The 20,165-nt window shown below is 42.8% G+C and overlaps 7 protein-coding genes across 7 annotated transcripts; 4 read left to right on the top strand and 3 right to left on the bottom strand.

The window, feature by feature from the left end:
- Nucleotides 1-1,344: 1,344 nt before the first annotated feature.
- EAE98_012139 (uncharacterized protein) lies at nt 1,345-1,884 on the top strand (the record flags this gene model as incomplete). Its single annotated transcript, XM_038959764.1, has 1 exon — nt 1,345-1,884. The coding sequence occupies one exon, from the start codon at nt 1,345-1,347 to the stop codon at nt 1,882-1,884; it is 540 nt and encodes a 179-aa protein (XP_038803888.1).
- A 1,058-nt stretch (nt 1,885-2,942) lies between these two features.
- Nucleotides 2,943-5,990, bottom strand: EAE98_012140 (uncharacterized protein; the record flags this gene model as incomplete). The annotated part of the gene is made up of 1 exon (XM_038959765.1): nt 2,943-5,990. One exon carries the CDS (start codon nt 5,988-5,990, stop codon nt 2,943-2,945), a length of 3,048 nt encoding a protein of 1,015 aa, XP_038803889.1.
- A 1,780-nt stretch (nt 5,991-7,770) lies between these two features.
- EAE98_012141 (uncharacterized protein) lies at nt 7,771-8,925 on the top strand (the record flags this gene model as incomplete). Its single annotated transcript, XM_038959766.1, has 1 exon — nt 7,771-8,925. The coding sequence occupies one exon, from the start codon at nt 7,771-7,773 to the stop codon at nt 8,923-8,925; it is 1,155 nt and encodes a 384-aa protein (XP_038803890.1).
- A 513-nt stretch (nt 8,926-9,438) lies between these two features.
- EAE98_012142 (uncharacterized protein) lies at nt 9,439-10,881 on the top strand (the record flags this gene model as incomplete). The annotated part of the gene is made up of 1 exon (XM_038959767.1): nt 9,439-10,881. One exon carries the CDS (start codon nt 9,439-9,441, stop codon nt 10,879-10,881), a length of 1,443 nt encoding a protein of 480 aa, XP_038803891.1.
- A 1,764-nt stretch (nt 10,882-12,645) lies between these two features.
- Nucleotides 12,646-14,078, bottom strand: EAE98_012143 (uncharacterized protein; the record flags this gene model as incomplete). Its single annotated transcript, XM_038959768.1, has 2 exons — nt 12,646-13,011; nt 13,080-14,078. 2 exons carry the CDS (start codon nt 14,076-14,078, stop codon nt 12,646-12,648), a joined length of 1,365 nt encoding a protein of 454 aa, XP_038803892.1.
- A 1,167-nt stretch (nt 14,079-15,245) lies between these two features.
- On the bottom strand, nt 15,246-16,852 carry EAE98_012144 (uncharacterized protein; the record flags this gene model as incomplete). Its single annotated transcript, XM_038959769.1, has 2 exons — nt 15,246-16,772; nt 16,826-16,852. The coding sequence occupies 2 exons, from the start codon at nt 16,850-16,852 to the stop codon at nt 15,246-15,248; spliced, it is 1,554 nt and encodes a 517-aa protein (XP_038803893.1).
- Nucleotides 16,853-18,987: 2,135 nt separating this feature from the next.
- EAE98_012145 (uncharacterized protein) lies at nt 18,988-19,917 on the top strand (the record flags this gene model as incomplete). The annotated part of the gene is made up of 1 exon (XM_038959770.1): nt 18,988-19,917. The coding sequence occupies one exon, from the start codon at nt 18,988-18,990 to the stop codon at nt 19,915-19,917; it is 930 nt and encodes a 309-aa protein (XP_038803894.1).
- Nucleotides 19,918-20,165: the final 248 nt, after the last annotated feature.

The following is a 20,165-nucleotide window of genomic DNA, read 5'->3' on the forward strand; positions in this document are numbered from 1 at the left end:
TTCTATCACATATCTCTGCACATTTCTTTTCATCGAACTTGTGGATCTGATTTCCTGCGCGGTAACTCGAGACTTTCAAACGAATTACTAGGTATGCTTTCAATATGGAGTACAGAGCATGCGATCAATAATGAACTGTGTGTTACGATATCAACAGATTCTGTAGAAATTTGCGCGTTGGTAAGCTAGGTGGAAGAGCTGGAGAGCCGAAAGATCATGCTTGTTTGCCGAAGTCAAAATAAATAGCAGAATGAGGAGGCGAGTTGAATATTCGCCCGAACTTTTAATTCGACCCGCTCTAAAAACAAGATACCGGAGTGTAAGATTCATCACGGGAGTTGTGAGTCCAAGGACTAGACTTACACAAGAATTGAAGAAAAGAGGTATTGAAGTAGTCCCAACCCTCACTCGATGTCGAGGACATTGATCTGATCTTGCCGATCCAGCATAGAAGTTCTTTGCTGGTACGATGAAACTTTCCACATACATGTACTTAACGACATATTTCTGGTTGGAAATGACGAAATAAACACATTATCTTGACTCCCAAGCCATGAATCTCAGATCAGTCTCTAATTGCTTTATCAAGTTGACTAGACAATGCAAGCAAGGGAAACAGGCTCAATCAAAATCCACCACAATACCGAACAGTTAGAAACCTTTTACTGCTCATCTAGAATATGTAAGGGAAAGTAAACACTCTACTGTGTCTCACCTATCCCCATTCAACCATTCAACCAATCGACCAATCATTAAAGTGATGAAACAATTATCAAAATACAACTCTCCCGTCAGACTGCTGCAGGAAAAATAGCAACTCTGGCACTCACATGCGCATCACGACACTAGACGAAGCATGGCTAACTACACAACTGCATGACCAAAGCCCATCACCAAGAATCCATGCCTGGGAATGAATGCATGAATTGTGAACTGGGATTCACCAGGGCCGGAAAATTCGGAATGTCGGATGCAACATCCCAAGTCTGTGATCGATTCTTTCCCGCGTTGATGAGACCAATCATATCCACGACATGTGACCTTTGAGAAATTAAATCTTTTGTTGCATATCTAAAAGTTGTCTGCTTGTGTGACACTGAATGGGGAAATATCGGATATATCTAGACTCCAAAACTCCACCTTATCTTTTTCTAGCCTCACTCTATCATACAAGGGCCTCGGCTTACATACATAGACACATAGCCACATTTTAATGCGCTCATTTCCTTCTGCAAAACCTCATATATAATTAACTTTCTCCCCCATTCACTACTGATACCTCCAACCAACATCAACCATACCATATACTCCCACATCCACAAAAATAAAAAAGACATACAAAACATGGCAAACTCCAAAGTCCCCAATCTCAATTTCGGAAGTCCAATAATCTTCTTCGATTCCAATCCCGAAATGCAACAAACCTACATCGGATCGTGTTTTACCTCCTTGAAAGAAACCCTCAAGACCTCCTGGACGGGCGAGGTGCGCAAGTTCCACAACCCAGGAACCTTGCGAATTATCTTCTGGACGCCGGAAGGAAAAGAATGCATCAAAGACTACGATTTGCACGAATACAAACTTGTGCGGGAAGCGTGGGAATCGTTGTTCAAGTTGCCGGATGTGAAGCGCGCGATTGTGATGGGGTATAGTGGACAGAATCCGTATGTGAAGGATTTTGGAGAGAAGAATCCGTGGGAGGATAAGATTGAGAGGGAGAAGATGAGACAGAGGAGGAGTGAACAGTTACAGGGGGAGAGTAAGGAGGGGAGGACGGGTAAGGAGATTGACATTAAGAATGTTATTGATAAGACGGAGGAAGCGGAGGTGAAGAAGATTGCGGAGCAGATTGGAAAGGTACCGATGAAACATGAGGAGGTATAATGGAGAAGGATCGAGAAGGAATGTATCGCCACATGCGAGGAATGTTAATATCGAAAGTTTTCATGTCACAATAAGGGTAAAGGAGTTTTCGGAACCTGCGGAGACAATTGAGAGGGAATCGGATATATGGCGTATTTGGAAGTGAACACAAGCATGCAAGAGGACGAACATGATCATATATTTGAACGACATGGTTTGAAGATAAGAGCTGGATTTCACGGAATATAAATCTCAAAAATATTAATTGCTGAAGGCGGTCTGCTATGAGGGATATGCGATATCATTACCTGTCAATGTTACATTACAGTTTCGATCCAGAAATGGAAGTTTGAATGATTCTTCTCTCTTATTACGTTGATTGACTCTGTTTGAACGACATCACAATCTTGTTTAGAACCAAAGCCAAACCCCCAACAACAACGGCATTAAACATTCATCACTGCCCAGCCTCGCCCATCTAGTACGAGAAAGCAATTGCAGTATACTCCCTACCTAGGTACATCCCTTCGTATAAAACAAACCCCCTACCAAACAATTCTCAAGACAAATCACTCTCACAACCTTGCATATGCGAATTTTCCACAGTTCTCCCCTCTCTCAGCATACCACTAACGTCTGAACACGAAGGTAGTTCGACTCTTTCCTCGGGGAATCAGTTATATATTTTTGTCACTTTGCCTCATCTGATTCGGCCTTCCTGTAAGCCTCGTATGCTTACTACTATTCAGTTTACCTAACACTTCTCACTAACCCTACCACACTGTCTAATAAATGACCTTGCTACAATCTCCTGCCGCGTTTCCTTGCTGGATATACGTCGATCCTGGTGTATCCAGATTTGTAGATTGTAGTTACGTGGGAACAAGCAAATATAGGATATCAGTTTCGTATTATAGGTGGTTTTGGAAAAACATATATATTCATCATGAGCAGGAGTGGTATACGCAAGTAGATAAAACTAAAAACAATAACTCCTTCTCCCTTCTACCAAAAGCCCGTTTACATCCACCCACATATCAATCCTTCCATCGAACACATTCAAATCCCTCAAACCCTCCTCAAACCCTCCTCATTCTCGGCCCAGAAGGCAATCCAACACCGCCTCTTGGTCCACTAGGTAATCCCACTCCCGTCCTCGGTCCTCCAGGTAATCCCATACCTCTTGGTCCTCCCGGCAAACCCCCCTTAACCGAAGGTCTCTGTGACAATTGTCTTGGCGGCTGCATGAACTGTGGTTCCTCCTCCTTCCTCACCACCGGCATCGGCATCGGCATCCCAGATCTCTCTGCCGCCATTCCTGCAAACGCCATTCTAATTTTCTCTTCCGCCTTTGCCATCTCCTCTTCTCTCGTCAAAGGTCTCTCTTCCTCCTCTTCGTCGTCTTCTCCAAGGAATTCATCCGCTTGTTGTTGTCTCTGTAATCTAATCGCTTCTTCTCTTTCCATATCCATTTCCGCTTCTTGTCTTTCCTGTTGCATTCTCATCATCTCTCTTTCTTCCCGCTCGATCATATCCATTCTTTCCATTTCCATTTGTGCATCATATCGTTGCTGTTCTGCAACACGTTCCTGCTCTTCCCTTCTCCTCATCATTTCCATTTCCCTTTCATCTCTTTGTCTTTGTCTCTCCATTCTTTCTTCATAAGCCCTTCTTTCCTCTTCCTCCTCTTCCATTTGTAATCGTTCCTGTTCATCTCTTTCAGCTCTTAACCGTTCCTCCTCTCTCATTTGAGCCTCCATTCTTTCATTTCTCTCTCTTGCTTCGCGATCTCTTCTTTCATCGCGTTGACGAGCTTGTTCGGCATAAATTCTTTCCTCTTCTTCTCGTTGACGCTCTTCAAATTCTTCTTCGCGTAGTTGTTCTTCGTAAGCTAGTCGTTCTTCTTCTTGTAATCGCTCTTCTTCCAACTGGCGTTCGATTTCTGCTTGTCTCTCTTCTTCCTCATATCTTCTTGCTGCCTCTTCGGCAGCCAAACGTTCTTCTTCTTCTAATCTCTCTCTCTCGGCCTTTCTCTTGATCGCTGCAATTCTTTCTTCCTCCTCTAACCTCTCCTTTTGAGCTTGTCTCTCAATCGCGGCAAGTCTCTCTTCTTCTTCAAATTTCTTAGCGGCCTCTTTCCTCGCAATTTCCGCTAATCTTTCTTCCTCCTTAATTTTTCTAGCTGCCTCTTCAGCTAGCCTCTCCTGTTCTCTCTCAAAGGCTCTAATCTGTGCTGTTAATCTCTCCGCCTCCTCTTGAGCCTCTCTCTCTTCAGCTTCTCTCTTCTCCCTCTTGATTCTCGCCTGTCTCTCAACTTCCTCCCTCTCCTTCCTTAGCCTCTCTTCTTCAGCTTCAGTCTCAATTCGTATCCTTTCCTGTTCCTCATAGAAAGCCTGCATTTCTTTCGCCTCCTTAGCGATCCTCTCATCTTCTTCTTGCATTCTTCTCAAATTTTCTTCCATACTCATTCTCTCCTCTTCCATTTCTTCTTTCTCAAGTAATATTTGTTCGGCTTGTCTTTCATATTGAAGTAATTTTCTTTCGGCTTCAGCTTCAATAGCCTGTTCGGCAATTTGTACAAATCGAGGCGAGGTAGCAAGCTTTACCATATCTTGAAAGGAACGCTTGGGACGAAGACGGAATTGAGGTGGAATAGGGCTTAGTTGACCATTTATCATGGGTGAGCGTGGAATAGTGGTAACTGTTTGGGTCTTTGGGGGGAGAGGACTTAGTTGATCTTTTAGGAGAGAAGGAATCGGTCTTGTTGTCACTATAGGTGCTGGAACATTTGGAATGGTTTTGGTGACTTCGGATACTACTACTGGAAATCTCGTCACTGCTTTCGATTTCCTTTTTGATAGCGCGTTACTCTGTGATATTGTCTTTGGCAAGTCCGATACCACTTTGGCAGTTTCCAGAGCCGGAGGAATAACTACCGGAATCGGTTCCGGCTCCTTACCAGTTGTCGATATTCCAGATTTTCTCATCTCGCTTATTCGCACTTCTGTCGATTTTCGTGTAGTTGGAGTTTCTACCGCAGGTTCCATCGAATTCAATCCAGCCATAATATCGTCCAGTGCTGAGACTGACGCCTTCGGTCTCCGTTGATTCCTTGGCTTGCCCAAAGCTGGCTTTTCAACTCCTTTCTCATTATCGACTGGTTTTGGAGTAGATGGATTGGACATAAATTCTTCACCAAAACCAGCCAAAAGATCATCCAATGCAGATATTGAAGCTTTAGTCTTACTGCGAGTGGAAGCCCGTTTCGTCGAGGAACTTGCCCCCTTGAATGATGACCTTGTTGAAATAGGTGTGTTTGGACTGATGGAGTTAGGTGTCTCGGTCATCGATCTTCGGGAGGGATCTGAGTCGGTCGGTGAAACAGGCTCTGTTGGCTGCTGTGTTTGCACTGAGATGATAGGTTTCGACTGCTGCTTAAGTTGAAGAGATCGCAGAACATTCGTAGGTTGAGAAGGTTCATTAGGTTTGATAGGCTGCACAGGTTGCGGCGATTGGACTGGTTGAGAAGGCTCAAGAGGCTTGACAGGTTCCACGGGTTGCACAGGATGAGAAGGCTCAAGAGGCTTGACAGGTTGCATAGGTTGCGTCGCCTGGACTGCTTGATCATTCTCTGGAGAAACAGATCTCGACCCGATCGCAGCAGCTTTTCTCTCTGTTATTAACTTTTCGATCTTGCTCATCTCGGGCATTGCTTGAATCTTTATCTCCTTTACCTCTTCCTCTTCCACAGGAGAATCCACTTCCCCTTTATCCTCCACAATTTTCTCTTCAACCTTCTCTTCCTTCGGCGTACCATAACCAAACATCTTTGCCATCCTTGCTCCTCTACTATTAGATTTTAACGTCGGCATTCTCGTTATGGAAGCTGTGCCCATCCCAAGATTCCCCACACTTCCCAACTTTTCATCGAAACGTTTCTTCACATCTTCGCTGGGGTTTGGTACCGAACCATCCTCCTCAAGGAGTAAGGGCTCGATAGTTTTCACATCAGTATTGGTGTTTAGTGGTACGATGGGTGTAATTATTGGTTCATTCTCTTTGTCTGCGGGCGTTACCCCAGGATTCTTCTTGACATAGGAGGAAAAGTAGGCTCCCCAAGTTGCCATGATATTATTGGTGTTGTTCTTGTATCAATGTTTTTCTGTCCAAGGTCAGGTTGTTAGCTACTTTCCCACAATCTTCGGGTATTTGGGGAACTTGCTTATAGACTTTGATTGTAAGAGTATTGTGTTCTATTGTATTATTGCACCGTATCATACCATATAGCATCGTATCGCATTATTCATTAATTGTTGTAGCATCAAGCTGTTTGTAAGTAAATCAAATTATACCTTTCAATGGTTTCCAGCACCTTAGAAAGTCAAAATAAAGTTTCCTGCACACAATGACCGTGGATCCCGAAGAAATAACGATTATGATAAGTAGGAAAAAAGAAGACGGAAGCTGTCAAAATCCATGACGGCTGTGATGTGCATTAGTTAAATGGAAGATCCAAACGTGATTACTTTTGTAGGTGACATCAAAATCTGTCACTATCATGATACATGCAACGTTTGAAAGTTTGGTATGAAATCACTCAAGACAATTTGGCGGGGTAAGATGAGAATGTAGGGAAGCCCCATGCGACGATGAGCGATGCGACGCATGGCTAGGGAACAAATGTTTTGCCATTGTGAATCTCAGATATGATTCCACATTTTCGCTTTGAAGTTTTGAAAATTCATCGACGACGATGTTGTCCATGAAATTGATGGTTTGAAGTATAACTTGAAGGTTTTCGTCCACGAATAAAACCAAGTACCTATTTGAAAACCCCGTGCTTTTTTAGGGCAATTAGTATATACCGAGCAGGTGTTAAACTCAAGAAGCTTGCGGTGTAAGGTTATTTATAAAGCATCTGCCAAGCCTTCACGTCCAAACATCCATTGTCAGTGCGATGATTGAGACAAACACCTTTTCAAAACACAAAAGCTCTTATTTTTTTCGCCTCTTTGAAACTTCGACTGAGAAATGTCTTATAGTTCGAGGATAAGATACCCTCTACTCCCATCATTGAATGACGTACGTGTGAATCCTTGGGATTCATTCCTGCACCTTCGGAGATGTATTTTCAGATATACGTCGAGACGGGGGCAAGAAGGTCGAATGATGAACAGGATTGGGACAAAAGGAATGGATAAAACCATTGAAGTTAGCAAGAGAGACATATCCACCACGTCATATAAGGAGGTGACAGCCACGAGATTTGGGAGAGACAAATTCTAACAATCCTATAGAACTTGAGACTCATCGGAAAGGTGGGCAGGTGGGTAGGTGAGTACGTACTGATTCCTCCCGGTTTTGTTGCCGTCGTGTTTCAAAGCCTCTCATCGTGATGATGTGTCAAGACGATACAGAATTCGATGCGAAGAGGGTACAGAGTAATTACAATTCTGTCTTGTACAGGCGAAGAATTACCACATCAACGTAATCATGGAAGTTTTCCATTTTACGACAAAGTTGGTGTCTTGAAGCAATCGAAGAATTTCAGTTCACCAGCTCCAATCCAATTCTTCACGATAGCTTCGATGAGCTGTCAAAAAATTGGGGATATGAAAATGCTACGATTATGTAATAGACCTAGAGCTATCATACTCCACCAGGTCGCATCTTTCTTTACGCAATCGTGGTTCAAATCAGATTCCATGCAAAAGTGTACTTCAGAGTACCTCCAACATAATCATGGATACTTTTACATTTTCTCTTCATCAAATTACTTCTTAAATTCATTCCACCTCTTAGGTGAAGTCTTGAGTAACTATCATGATCCAAATTGCTCACTCACCAGGCTTGACCCCTTTTCCTTTTCTCAATCTCCCGGTCAATATTCGTCAACATATCTACAAGATGCTTTTATGTACATTTGAAGATCCACCAGAAGATTTGAAAGATAATGGCCTCACACTTGTCCCCATACGAATCGCCAAGCTCCAGCATGATATTCACCCCCAAATACTTCGGACATGTCGAAAGATCAATGATGAGGCTACAGTTATCATGAGAGAAACGAATCTCTTCGTTATGGTGACCGGTGTTATAAGATTGGATGAGCCAAGGAATTGCTTCTTCTCAAAATACATTCCAATGGTCAGAGTAGAAACAGAGCAGCAAGAAAAAGACTTCCGGAAAGCTTGCGTAATGACTCATGAGATCTGTGGATCAACAAAATCCTCAGGAGTTTTACCTGATGAGCCATACAAATTTATGCTACTTCATCGTCATCTTCCACTGTTATGTGCAGCTTTGGTTGTCAGTGCAATAGGAACGCTTCCGTATTGTGATGAGATGTCAGCACCTCATATCGTTACTATTCTCGAAACTTACGACAAATACGTGTCTAAGTCGTCATCCTTGTCTGAGCAGCAGCAAGAGAAACTCATTGCACCTTACCGTTCTGAATTCGAGGGTTTCATGGGGTTTCAATTGAAAGGGAATATATCGAATGAGTTGAAGGACGCTGTCCTGTCAGGAATTACTCGGGCCCCGCAGCTCAATATCGAAGGGACTATTCACGGTTTGCAGAGCATGGAAGCAAAAGGAAATGATTTCTTCGCTCTAGGAGATGTTGAAAATGCAAACCAAATCTGGTGTCAAGCTTTAATAAAGATTCGACGAATCTTGACAATGATCAAAAGAGAATTGTTGCATGAAACCCATGAGCCGGAGTTTACATACCAACTCATGAACATATATTTTGATCTTTCATCGGATCGTCTTCAATACATCATCCATGCAATGGAGACGGCCGGAATTCAACAACGAAAGGCTCTGTTCCGTGTTCTATCGCGTACAGTTGATGACCCCTTCAATATGAACAGTCATTGCAATCTAGAGGGCTGGGCACCATTTCAGCCCAAGTTGGCAGAGTTTAGATATCGAGAAGCTATCGGTTGCAGACTGGCGGGAGTATCACGTGCACACGAGGCAATTGAAGAAGCTTTGAGAGCCATGCCTAATTATCCTGAGTTCTTGGAGGAGCAGAAGAGGATTAGAAGGGTATAGCCTTTAGGATACTGTCGGCTACCAAGGCTTTACTAGTGACCAACTCTATAGAACAGGATAACATTGAGTTGCAATTTCGGCATGTTAGTCCCAGTGTTGCCTTGAGTGGTAGCAGAGTCCTTGTGGAGTAAATAGTCGATTTATATCCACCAGCAATGCATGATACGGTAACTCACCCTTCTTGATGAGTTCGTTGATTATATTCCCGTTTGTTGTCATGCTCAAGAAGCAAGTAAAAAAAACGCCAAGATTGTTTGTATGGCAGCTTTAATCTGCAGATGATCCCGTACTATCTTTGTCGCACTCTATATAAGGAACTCTTCCTCACATAACTTCATCTTCTTTCTACATTTGATTCTCTTACATCATCTTAACATCTCAATCACAGTCGCACTTTGATAATAAAAGGCAACTCTGCGACCATCTTTCAAGTCTTTCTGCCATACGAAGCGAAATTACCCAATCTTTATATCCTTTTCATCATCAACAGCGATCAATTTTCCAAATTGCATCATGTCATTTGATATCGAGATATCCACCTCTTTGCCAGCAGTTAAGAACGTCAAGAAGCCTTTTACATTTCAAGATCTCTCGGGTGAACTTCGCAATAAAATTTACGAGCTTCTACTTTGTGACTTCGAAGAAGTGTTGGTTCCATGCCAATTTTCTGATCTACCGTCGCCTGATCAGGTGGCTATCACCAGGCACCATATTCATCCTCAGATCTTGAGAACATGCCGACAAATGTGCCAAGAGGGCACATATTTGATGCGAATGAAAAACCTCTTTGTCAGATTTGAGTGCGAAGTCTCACCCTACCAGAATACCCTTGCACTTCTAGAGACCAAAGTTCCTTTTCTCGTACCCGACCCGTCCACTTCAAGGGACTTCAAAGGAACCGTTTTGACCCACAAGATTTGTTATCGGAACTCTAGATCACGCCCTCAACCAAGTGCGACCTTCATCCTATTAGCACGTCATATTCCCGATCTGTGTCGAGTATTGTCTAAAATTAGATGGAAAATCAACCTACATGACGAGAATGTCAAGCACATTGTGACTCTGACCGATCCCTATGCGGAACAGATCTCTGAATTCTCTGCCTTATTCGGGCCGGTATCTGCATTTGTTTCCCCACCGAGAGGAATCGAATCTTTCTTGACTCGAAGGAAACAAGAAGAACTCATAGCTCCATACCGCACCCATCTGAAAGCATTCCCTAACCTGGAGTTCAATGGTGTAATATCTAAAGATTTACAAAAAAACGCGACATCAGAAATCGCTTTTATGCCAGAGGTGTACAGCAAAGATCAGATACAAATATTCGAGGACAATATTGAACAAATGGCGGATCAGGGACAAATATTCTTTGTTGAGAAAAGATATGTCAAAGCTATTAGGGTATGGGCCCAGTGTCAAGAATTAATATTCAGTCAATGTTCAGGCAAGCGAGGAGAGCGCTTACTCAAGGGGTTAGAAGTGGTATCTCTGAATAATATCGCAGATATACTTTTTCATATTGCCTGTATGCGCGCGGAAACCACACTTCACCTAATGAAAACAAAGTGGATAGCAAACCACGAGAAGATAGTTATTGAGGCGACATTGATAGCCAAGGCGGAAGAAGACTATATTACCTGGCTAACGGATCATAAAAAGGAGGTGACTTATATATACGACGCAGACAAAGATGCGAGGATGTATTTCAACTTATCGAAAATATTCCAACAGTCGGGTCATCTGGAATGGGCCATTGACGCAATCTTGCAAGCTCGTCATATAGATCCAAATGACTGGGAATTCGTTGATGAAGAGGCTAGGGTTCGCTCGGCTATCTCCAAAGAATTTAGAAGAAAGTGGATACCAATCTATGGCACTTCATACGCAATTCTCAATCCAAATCGTTTTTTGCCAAAACGTTTTTTTGGATATGAAATTCAATTTCTGATTTTTTAGTATGGTTCATCTTTAGTACTATTTAGTTTCATATTTATGTTAAATAGCTTTTATAGAATAATATTATAGATATTGTATGAACTTAGGTGAATGACTTCAATTCAATGGCTACTATATCAAAGGAATCAAGCGAATGCGAAAGAGACTAGCTCTTTCAGCAGTGCCTATATAAGGCCTTCACCCAAGCAATGAAACAATGTCTTTCATACGTGATCGTGTTAACATTATCGATCTAGCTTTAAACTAGTCAGATTACATGTACCCCTTTTCTATACATCCTCCAACTTCCCTTCTACTACCTCAAGTCCACAAATCATCCAACGTTCACTTCTTCCCATTCTCTAGCAAACACCCAAACAATGAGTTTCACATCACGCATCTTACAGATTATAGCACCGTTGTTATAAACTCTCAAATATGGATACACAACACCTACAATTAATTACCTTATTTTTCACAGAATATTTTAGTGTCTGCCAAGAGAAGAGTGATCGATCGATACGTCTAGAGATCTGAGAATAGATACGCGAGATCTTACCTAGTTTTTATCTCGACTTGTCACTTTCCCCCTCTCTCTCCCTCTCTCCCTCCAATCTTCATCCATTCAATTATTCATCCATCCATCCATCCATAATTCTGCTAATCCCCTCACTTATACTCTCATAACATATCACTACTACCACCACATCGCCCTCCTCAGAAATCTTATACCATTTCATAGGTCTTACATATTGTATAACTCTATAAATCTTCACATCACATCAAAATCCATCAATTTATTCACCAACATCCCAGTGCATCCATCTATCAACTCATTCAACAGACAATACAATTATCCCATCCCCGCAATTCGTCACTCCCCCATTCCCTCACCCCCCTATCCCTCACTCCCTCATCCAATCCCGAACTCCCATCTAACCCATACTCAATCACTCACTTCACCCTAGTTTAAGTTTTAACACATCCCTAACCCCGAATCCCCAACCCTCTCCCCACCATCTCCTCTTCTCAAAATCCCCCACTCAAAGCCCCAGTCCCAAAATCCTCGCTTCGTTCTTCACATCACACTACTTCCACCTTCACCTCACCTCACTCCTATCCCATCCCAATCCTCCGCCTACTTCAAATCACAGCACATCCCACCAAATCATATCACTTATATAAAACCCACTCAACACCCAATAACTACCTAGCCACCTCGTACCCCGACCTAACGAACTTAACTCTAACTCCTTCCCCAACGCCGATGTATCCCCTGTATATCTACCATGATTCTTTTGCCTCACTTATATATCTACATCTTTAAACTTTTATATCTTCAAAACGTCTTGAAAATATAATGCGATATAATGTAAATTGTTATGAATTGTTATTTTGAAGCTAGAGATAAGGCGTGGTGAGAAAGACGAGAGGAAGGATAGGAGGTAGGTAGGAGATTAGTTTTACATATTTTTCGTGTGTATTTCCATCGACGTGAATGTTATCATGTTATTATGTTCTTGTAATTAATATCGAGCGATGATGGAGAGTCTCAAGCAAAGTAGCGATGATCACCAGGGTATTAATAAATGCAACTCAAAATCAGTGAACAGAGTTAGTTAAGAACTCGAAAATGTTGAAATTTTAAGGAAATTTGACTGGTACAATACTGTGATCCTTGTTGTAAGTGACATTTATCATGAGTAACGGGTCCTCGAGAGCATTATATAACAAAACAAAGGACAACCCGAACAAGGAATTTTTAATACCCCTTTCTTAAATCCTTCACTCGCTAAACGATTCACTCTCCACCGAATTGCTCGCACCATTTCTTCCACCAGAAGCAATCAGTTCCCTGTCCCTCTGCCGGGCCTCTTCCCTCGTTCTTTGTCTACCCGATGCCTTCGTTTCAACATCCACACCTTGTTTCTGTCTTTGATTATCTCTGTGTCTTCGAACACGCTCTCGAGCCATAGCTTTCTTTCTCTCATCTTTGGCCTGTGCTAAAACTTCTCTCTCAACTGCTTGTAATCCTTGTTGCCTGTCCTTCTTACGTTGTCGGCATCTGCGTTGTCTTTCTCTGTCCATATATTTTCTGCGCGCGTCTTTGGCTTCTTGAGTGGTTCCTATAGGTGGGATACCAGGTCCTTCCTGTGTTGTCTTAGAATATGTAGTTTATTCTAGATCAAAGGGGGGATTCAAATGCGCGGGAAACTTACGGGCTTTACGGAAGTCTTTCTTCGTTTATTAGAAACACTAGCAGAAGAACTCATTTCAGGCTCTTCACTTCCAGCAGATGATTCCAAAACATCCCGTCTTCTTTTATTGTTGGCGACTGGAGGTGTATCAATGGAGGGTTCGGGTACATGTACTTGATCTGCGACTTTTGGAAGTAATGGTCTCTTCATATTGCTGCGATTGGTCTTGGGGTTTTCAATTGGGTTGTTGTTGCTATTCGATGTCTCTACCTCTTCTGCCATGATCTCAGCCTCCGATTGGTTGCTTTCTGCATATACCTTCGGCTTTGAGGGTCTACCTCTTCCTCTTGGTTTGCGAGTCGTCGAGTTGTCGACTGAAGGTTCATTCTTTGCTAATGACTCTGCGACTTCTGCGGTTTCCTCTTCTTCCATGCTGGTACCTTCTGCTTGTGCAGTAGAAGCAATAGCTTCATCTTGAACCACTGTTTTTGTGTTCTTCGCAGGTCTACCCCTTCCCCTTGTTTTGCGAGTATTTTCGACTGGTTCCTCAGTATGCGCCAATGTCTCTACCTTCTCGGCAGATCCTCCCCTCTTATTACGACCATGTCTCGAAGGTAGAACTGCGACTGGTTTACCATTTCCTGATCTTTTGGTTGGCTTTGGTGCCTCTTGTGTCTCAATGTTGTCTGTATTCTCTGCCGTGACATCCTCCGGAACTTCATCTTGAACTTCATTTTTCGTAGTTGGTTTGACCGCCTCCTCAAGCTTCTCTTTGATATTACTGATCTTCTTACTCAGTGGTGTATCGAGCACCGACTCATCCTGCTCTGTTGACAGTCCCTCGTTTGCAGATTCTTCTCCTACATTGTTGCTCTTGCCGTGACGAGTCGGTGTGTCGGGATTGGACTCGATCTGGCGCAGGGATGGCGAATTGTTCAAATTATCATTTTGTTGAGCAGGTCTAGGACTTTGTAATTTTCCAATTGTGTTCGATAGGAACTTCCAGACTCTTGCCGACATTTTTATCGAGTAACTGGTATGATATTATAAGTTGTGCTGCGACAAGTAAATTGAAAAAGAGAGAAAGAATGGACGAAGAAATTGTGGATGATGTTAAAATAATTTTGGTCACAGTGAGTGAGTGACTAGTTTAGTGCGGCCGCAACCGTACTCGAGAAAAAGAGTGGATTATGCCCAGGAGCTTTAACCTTATCGTCGCGTTCCAACCAATTAAGCGCGTCACTATGCAATCAATTAGACCGTTACCATATTCGAATTGAATGGATTGTCGCGAATGCCGCAGACATTAATAATTATGATAATGTTGGCATTGTGGATCTCAATTGAATGCGGGTGATGTTGAATAACGTATCTCTCGTACCGTTACTATACCCTCATTCGTTGCGAAGAAGTTTTTTTTCAAACTCTTTTTCGTGACGGCAGGGTTGAAGTGACAACAAAACATGACAACGTCACAATCCTGCAAACTACTGATGAACCTTGACTCGAGTAAGAATAGTCAATCGCCAACTCGCCAATCCGCTGATCACGGAAACGTTAGGGCTTTTTGACTCTTCCCCGGAAATTTCTGAAACTGCAATGCAGTGTACATTCAATCAAGAAGACACGCTTTTTTGATGAAGGGATGATCTTTAATGAGGGGCATAGCATGCTGTCGCCCACTTCCATATGAAATTTCGTGGAAACCCGGATATCGACCCAACAAATGCTTCTGGTTAGTTAGGCTAGAAACAAAAACGGGACGATTTAAAAGAAGGGTCGTGAAGAGGGGTGGTAGGAGTTCAAAGTTCATTGTCACCACCGGAATCAGATATGCTAGGAGTACTTTTCGAAGTGTCGAAACATGCAATGCGCTACAACTGTTGTCGTCGCCATAGTCACTTCTAGCGATGCAAAATCATTCGAAATATGTATTAGAATCAATCTAAAATTAATGTCGAGTTTTTGCAGACCCAATCCCATCCAAGGAAGAGCTAGTGACTCGATTCTGTATAGTGACTCCTATTTTCATCATGAAAAATCATCACCAAAACACCAGCTATCATAATATAGTCCCTCAAACCCCGAATGTACAGAAAGCCATATGCTTATCCACATGCCACTCGCAACCCGCCCCTCGCAACGCCATTTTTTTAATCGTAAGAACCATCATACTTTCAAACTCGTTCATTCAGCTATCTCCCTAGCAAATCCAGTTTCAGCCCCAAGATGTCCATCTCGCTCCAGCGAGATACGGACATTCGGTTCTGAATTAAAATAGCCATACATACCGCTACAGTTGGCACATATCCGAGTATCTGGACCACCATGCTCATCAACATCCCAAGGTGTGAAGATATCGGGCCCCCAACCGTCTCGAGTCGGTCCATAAATATCCGTTAGCTCATCGTCGTCGAGGTCAACATCATGATGTCCAAAGATACCCTCATATTCATCAAGATTCAACTCCGTTCGACGGGAAAGCAAGATTCTGTAGTCTCCTTCAACATTCTCAACAGGTAGTCCACTAGAAATATGGAATCGTACTTCCGATCCTTCTAATTCGCCAAACGTGGCGGGAAGTTTCTTCCAGACATATTTCTCCACGGCGCCTTCTTCTCTAGATTCTGGTAATGTATTGGCATAATACTTGAGTTCTGGTAAGAAGGACTCATCTTGTATAAATATCTGCAAGTATTCACTTGAAACGGTGCTTATGAAGTGAGGTAAGATGCTGCAACCTCTTATTCCACCATTTCTCATAAGATAACCCAAGCATTCATAGGCTAATGACCCATTTCGCTCCAACGGCTGACCCCTAATATACAAATTATCAATGATCGGACCCAATGTCTCTCTCGTCATCTTCCTCAGGTCGATTCCCGGGCCAGGAAGATTGTCTGTGAAGTTCACAAGGTCAATCATCATAGAACTTAAATTCTTGAAGGCTATTATATGCTCCTTTGACCTAGTTTGTTGCCTGCCGTGCCAGGGAAGCTGGAGTGCGTTGAGAAAATCAAGTATTTGTCTCCAACAATAGCTTTGTAGACCTGTCCAACTAAGATTGATGTTTGGAATACGCTTTATAGGTTTCACCGCGTACCAACGTTCAACTCGCTGATCAAAGCCCAGTGTGACAAATTTGTTAGAAGCTTTGTCGTCGTAGTATTTTCCAACAATCCGTAACTCTAAATGTTCCAATTGGGCACAGGATCTGGGGTGTGTGCTGACGAACCACTTCAAAGATGAGACTTGAGTGAAGATGAATCTGTTGTCCGCAAAGAAGGTTCTCTTTCCATCGTTGTAAAAGAATTTAGATAGTCGCAAAAACTGCACAGGAAGCTTTTTTTGCTCAGCATGCTCCATCTCAGTGACATTGGACTTCAATATTTTGACACCAGGGTCAATTATTGGATGTGCTAGCTGCAAAGCAAAGCGTATAATGCGAAGCTTCACTTCGAGTGGTAGCTCGGGGTTCGACCTTGTAGTTGAAGAATCGGATGCAGCGATCGTGCTCAAATTTTTGTTGGCGGGCCAGGCAATGTTGTGGGTAGCGAGAAGTTTTTTAAGACTTGCGTTTTCTCTCGAAAGTGCACTATTGTGTCCTTCGAGTTTCTTGTTCTTTCGGAAAAGTTGGTCAATTGCGGCATCTAGTGGTCGATGTTTGTTGATAACAGATGGAGAATCATCTGAAGGTCCGTCCCATATGGACCTCTAGAATGTAATCAGTAAGAATGTCTTGATAGAAATCATGGAGGATTTCTTACATCTGGATCATAAACAAACAGATCCATTGTCTCGTTAGATTTGATAAAATACAGGTAGTCTGATATTCTCCCTGAACCTGTATTTCAAGGAGTTTTTGGTTGTCGCTGACAGAACTTGTGGAAGGAAAAAGTCTGTTGATGTTTCAGGAGCTTTTCGAAGTAATATAATAACCTAAAAAGTAATCAGAGGGTATTACTGACATTGCACGGACCCATCAACTTATAACCTCCACTACCCGAGCCAATTAGAAATTCCTTCCCATGTTGCAGCCACAAACATATTGAGGTGAATGATTGTCAAAGAAGTATTCTTCTTGTTTATTGCTAGGATCTGTCATTCAGTTTCTTTTTCAACCAAAAATACAAGGTAAAATCAATCTAAAGGTGCGTAGGTATCCAAAGATGCCTTTATCTACATAAGATACATTGACAAGATGTCGTTATGGTAGATTTTGATGATAACAAAGACCTTGCTGATCACTTCATAGTTTATTATATGGCTGAAGATTGACAGTATCAGCTCCTGGCCTCTGATCGCTGAATTTTGCCTGCTTCCACGAGTAGTTCCACCGTTGCACACGATTTGAACAGGTACTGGTTGGAACTCTGGAATAATGGCATTCAAGAGAATTGGGAGGCTAAGATAAAAATTTTAGCAATTTGCGTCAAGGTTGAACAGCAACGGCAACTAAATCTGGAGAGCTTCCGATTAGAGAACTGCGGCGCAGGGCTCTTGCTCATTGACATGCCACAGTCAATCCCCAATTGTATGAGTTGATCCTCTCAACTAGGAGTTACGTTCATCAAGAGGCTTTAGACACAAAGGTTACCTCCTGTTTTGGGACTTTCTGCCGCCCATATTTCAAAAGAGGAATCAACGAGAAAGTACCACATCAACGAGAAAAAATGCGGAATCACGGTATCAAGATAACCATCATATTTTGGAGCAACAATATACAAGGAAAAAACTGGGATATATAACCAGGACAGAATTTTGAGTCATAAAACACGCAACTACTTGCAGCGCATAAAATTTTCCCTTCGGTCAGTTTCGACTAGGGCAGTCCAGATTTCGGAGACTTTGAAAAAGGACGATGACCGAGTGGTCAGTATTCCAAATAACAAGGAGTAATGGAACTAGTCAAAGAACCACGAAACAGAAATAAACTGAGGAAGTCTTCGAACACAAGGTGTTTAGCAGTTATCATCTGGCCCGTCCCATGGGGGTGGAAGGGGGTACTGGGGCAGCCTCTCGCCTCAATGTCATGATTTTGAGAAAAGCCTCATATTTTTGTAAATCTCTTTCAATATCCCAACACCTATCGCTAGCTATTGGGTATATTGGTCTGCAGCAGCATCTTTGTGTATGTTCACAGATATTCGCGTAACAACATATAGGACCTGATCCTGAGCCCGACAGCATCAGACTTGGGATCATGAACGCTCCTAGCGGCCTTCCAACTAAGAGCGTACGAATGCGTTTCATTACTCCCCGAAGGGAGTTGGATATCTAGCTCTGCAACAGTGAGTGGGGAGTCAGGATGTTGGGCAAGGTGCAATCCACCATACTGCAATTGCTAGCGAGGACGTGTTTTGTTGTTCAAACTGAAAAGAGTTGAGATTCATGAGTACTGGCACTAGTTGAGATTACATCGCATGGTATCATAGAGATGCAGTAGTGTTGCGCTATTCAAAATCTCGAAGTGATGCTCGATCAATTGGATGAGATGATGTTGTGTTGTGCAAGGTTGCCGTCACACCGTCTTCGGCAGAATTGTCGCTTGTCTGACTAAGATGTGTCTTCCACCAATCATATAGTCATGCTTTTTATTCCTTCATATCACTCTCTTCCCTTTAACCTTATTAATATTGAAAATAATCTCTCGCAAATACATCCGTCGGGAAAATGAGAAGAAATCTCATTTCAATCCCACGCTCAACTTCTCGGGTTACTTACAATCATCATCCGCGATTGTGAGATTCCGACTCTAAATCGGCGCGAACAGCTTTTCCCTTGAGCCTTACCAGTTGACAAGTAAGGTTATACCCCAGCTCCGGCTATTGATAATAAACAACTGAACTTCTGGCAGATTGGTACCCCATCAAGTTTCTTCCATAAGCACTGCCGCAAGTGTCTCATCTTCCCTCCAACAACCTGCAACATGACAGACCTTTCACCACGGGAATCGATCATGGAGAGCCATCGCTTCACACTATTTCCAAAGCTACCAATGGAGATGAAAGACAAAATCTGGAGATTGGCTCTCGAGCCGCGTTTAGTCGAAGTTCGACCCAAAGAAGACATCGACGACGGATTTTATTCCACTGCTCCGCTACCCGCTCTGTTGACAGTCTGTAAAGAGTGGGAGAGAGCTCTCAAACATTTGTACCCTAAATACTTTGTTCGATCGCCCGATGGTCCAGGAATCCGATTCAACGCTCAAATTGACACCCTATATCTGGATTGGAAACTTCAAGAGCACTTGACCATCTTCTTGTCATCGATCAGTGTGGAGGAGGCTGGGAAGATCCAATTCCTCGCCATGGATCAACACATTCGGTGGTTACGTCAACCCATTGATTTGGACCATGACTGGGAATCGATCCCCCCAGATCCATATCTAGTGACGATTGCCAACCTTCTAAACGAAGATTTTAGACGTCATTGTCACCTCATCGTTCACCACGATCACTGCATGATCGGCTCTGAAGATCTTGAAGGACTTTGCTCCTTGGTACGACATATGAAAAAATTGAAGGAGCTCATATTTGTGCATGAGGACATTGCTTGGGATGTAGACTTGTTGAGAGTAAGTGGGGTATTTCCCCAGCAGGATGAGCTTGCTACCTTGACACTCTTCAAGCTTGAAGAGGTCTACGATCTATTTCCAAACCCAGTCAATATTACCGTTCCCGATTATCGCAAGTCTATTGAGTATTACAATGATGATCTGCCAATTTGTAATCTCCAGGTAGATCTCAAATCGAAATTCGATAGTCCAAAGTTCGAGATTCTGGTCCGATATGGATGGAGGTTTCCAGATTCCTTGTCACTCCCTTCACGTCAACCTCGTCTTACCGAATTGGAATAATGGTTGCACTCGTTGAGATGCCAGTGGAGTCTTCAAAAGGGTAGTTTGGGAAGAGGTCAGAAACATTCTTCGAAAAACCAGATATTTGGAGGATTTATCATGATCACTACGCTCGGAAATATGTATTCACGTCATGGGAGAGAGATAACCTAAGATACTGCGGATAGTATTGGGATGAAAGCGAGATAATGTCACTTGGTCAGGTTGCTACCATACTCACTTATCAGATTGAGAGATTCAGCTTGAGC

This window comes from Botrytis deweyae (genome assembly GCF_014898535.1).
Source record: "Botrytis deweyae strain B1 chromosome Unknown BDEW_059, whole genome shotgun sequence".
Taxonomy (NCBI): domain Eukaryota; kingdom Fungi; phylum Ascomycota; class Leotiomycetes; order Helotiales; family Sclerotiniaceae; genus Botrytis; species Botrytis deweyae.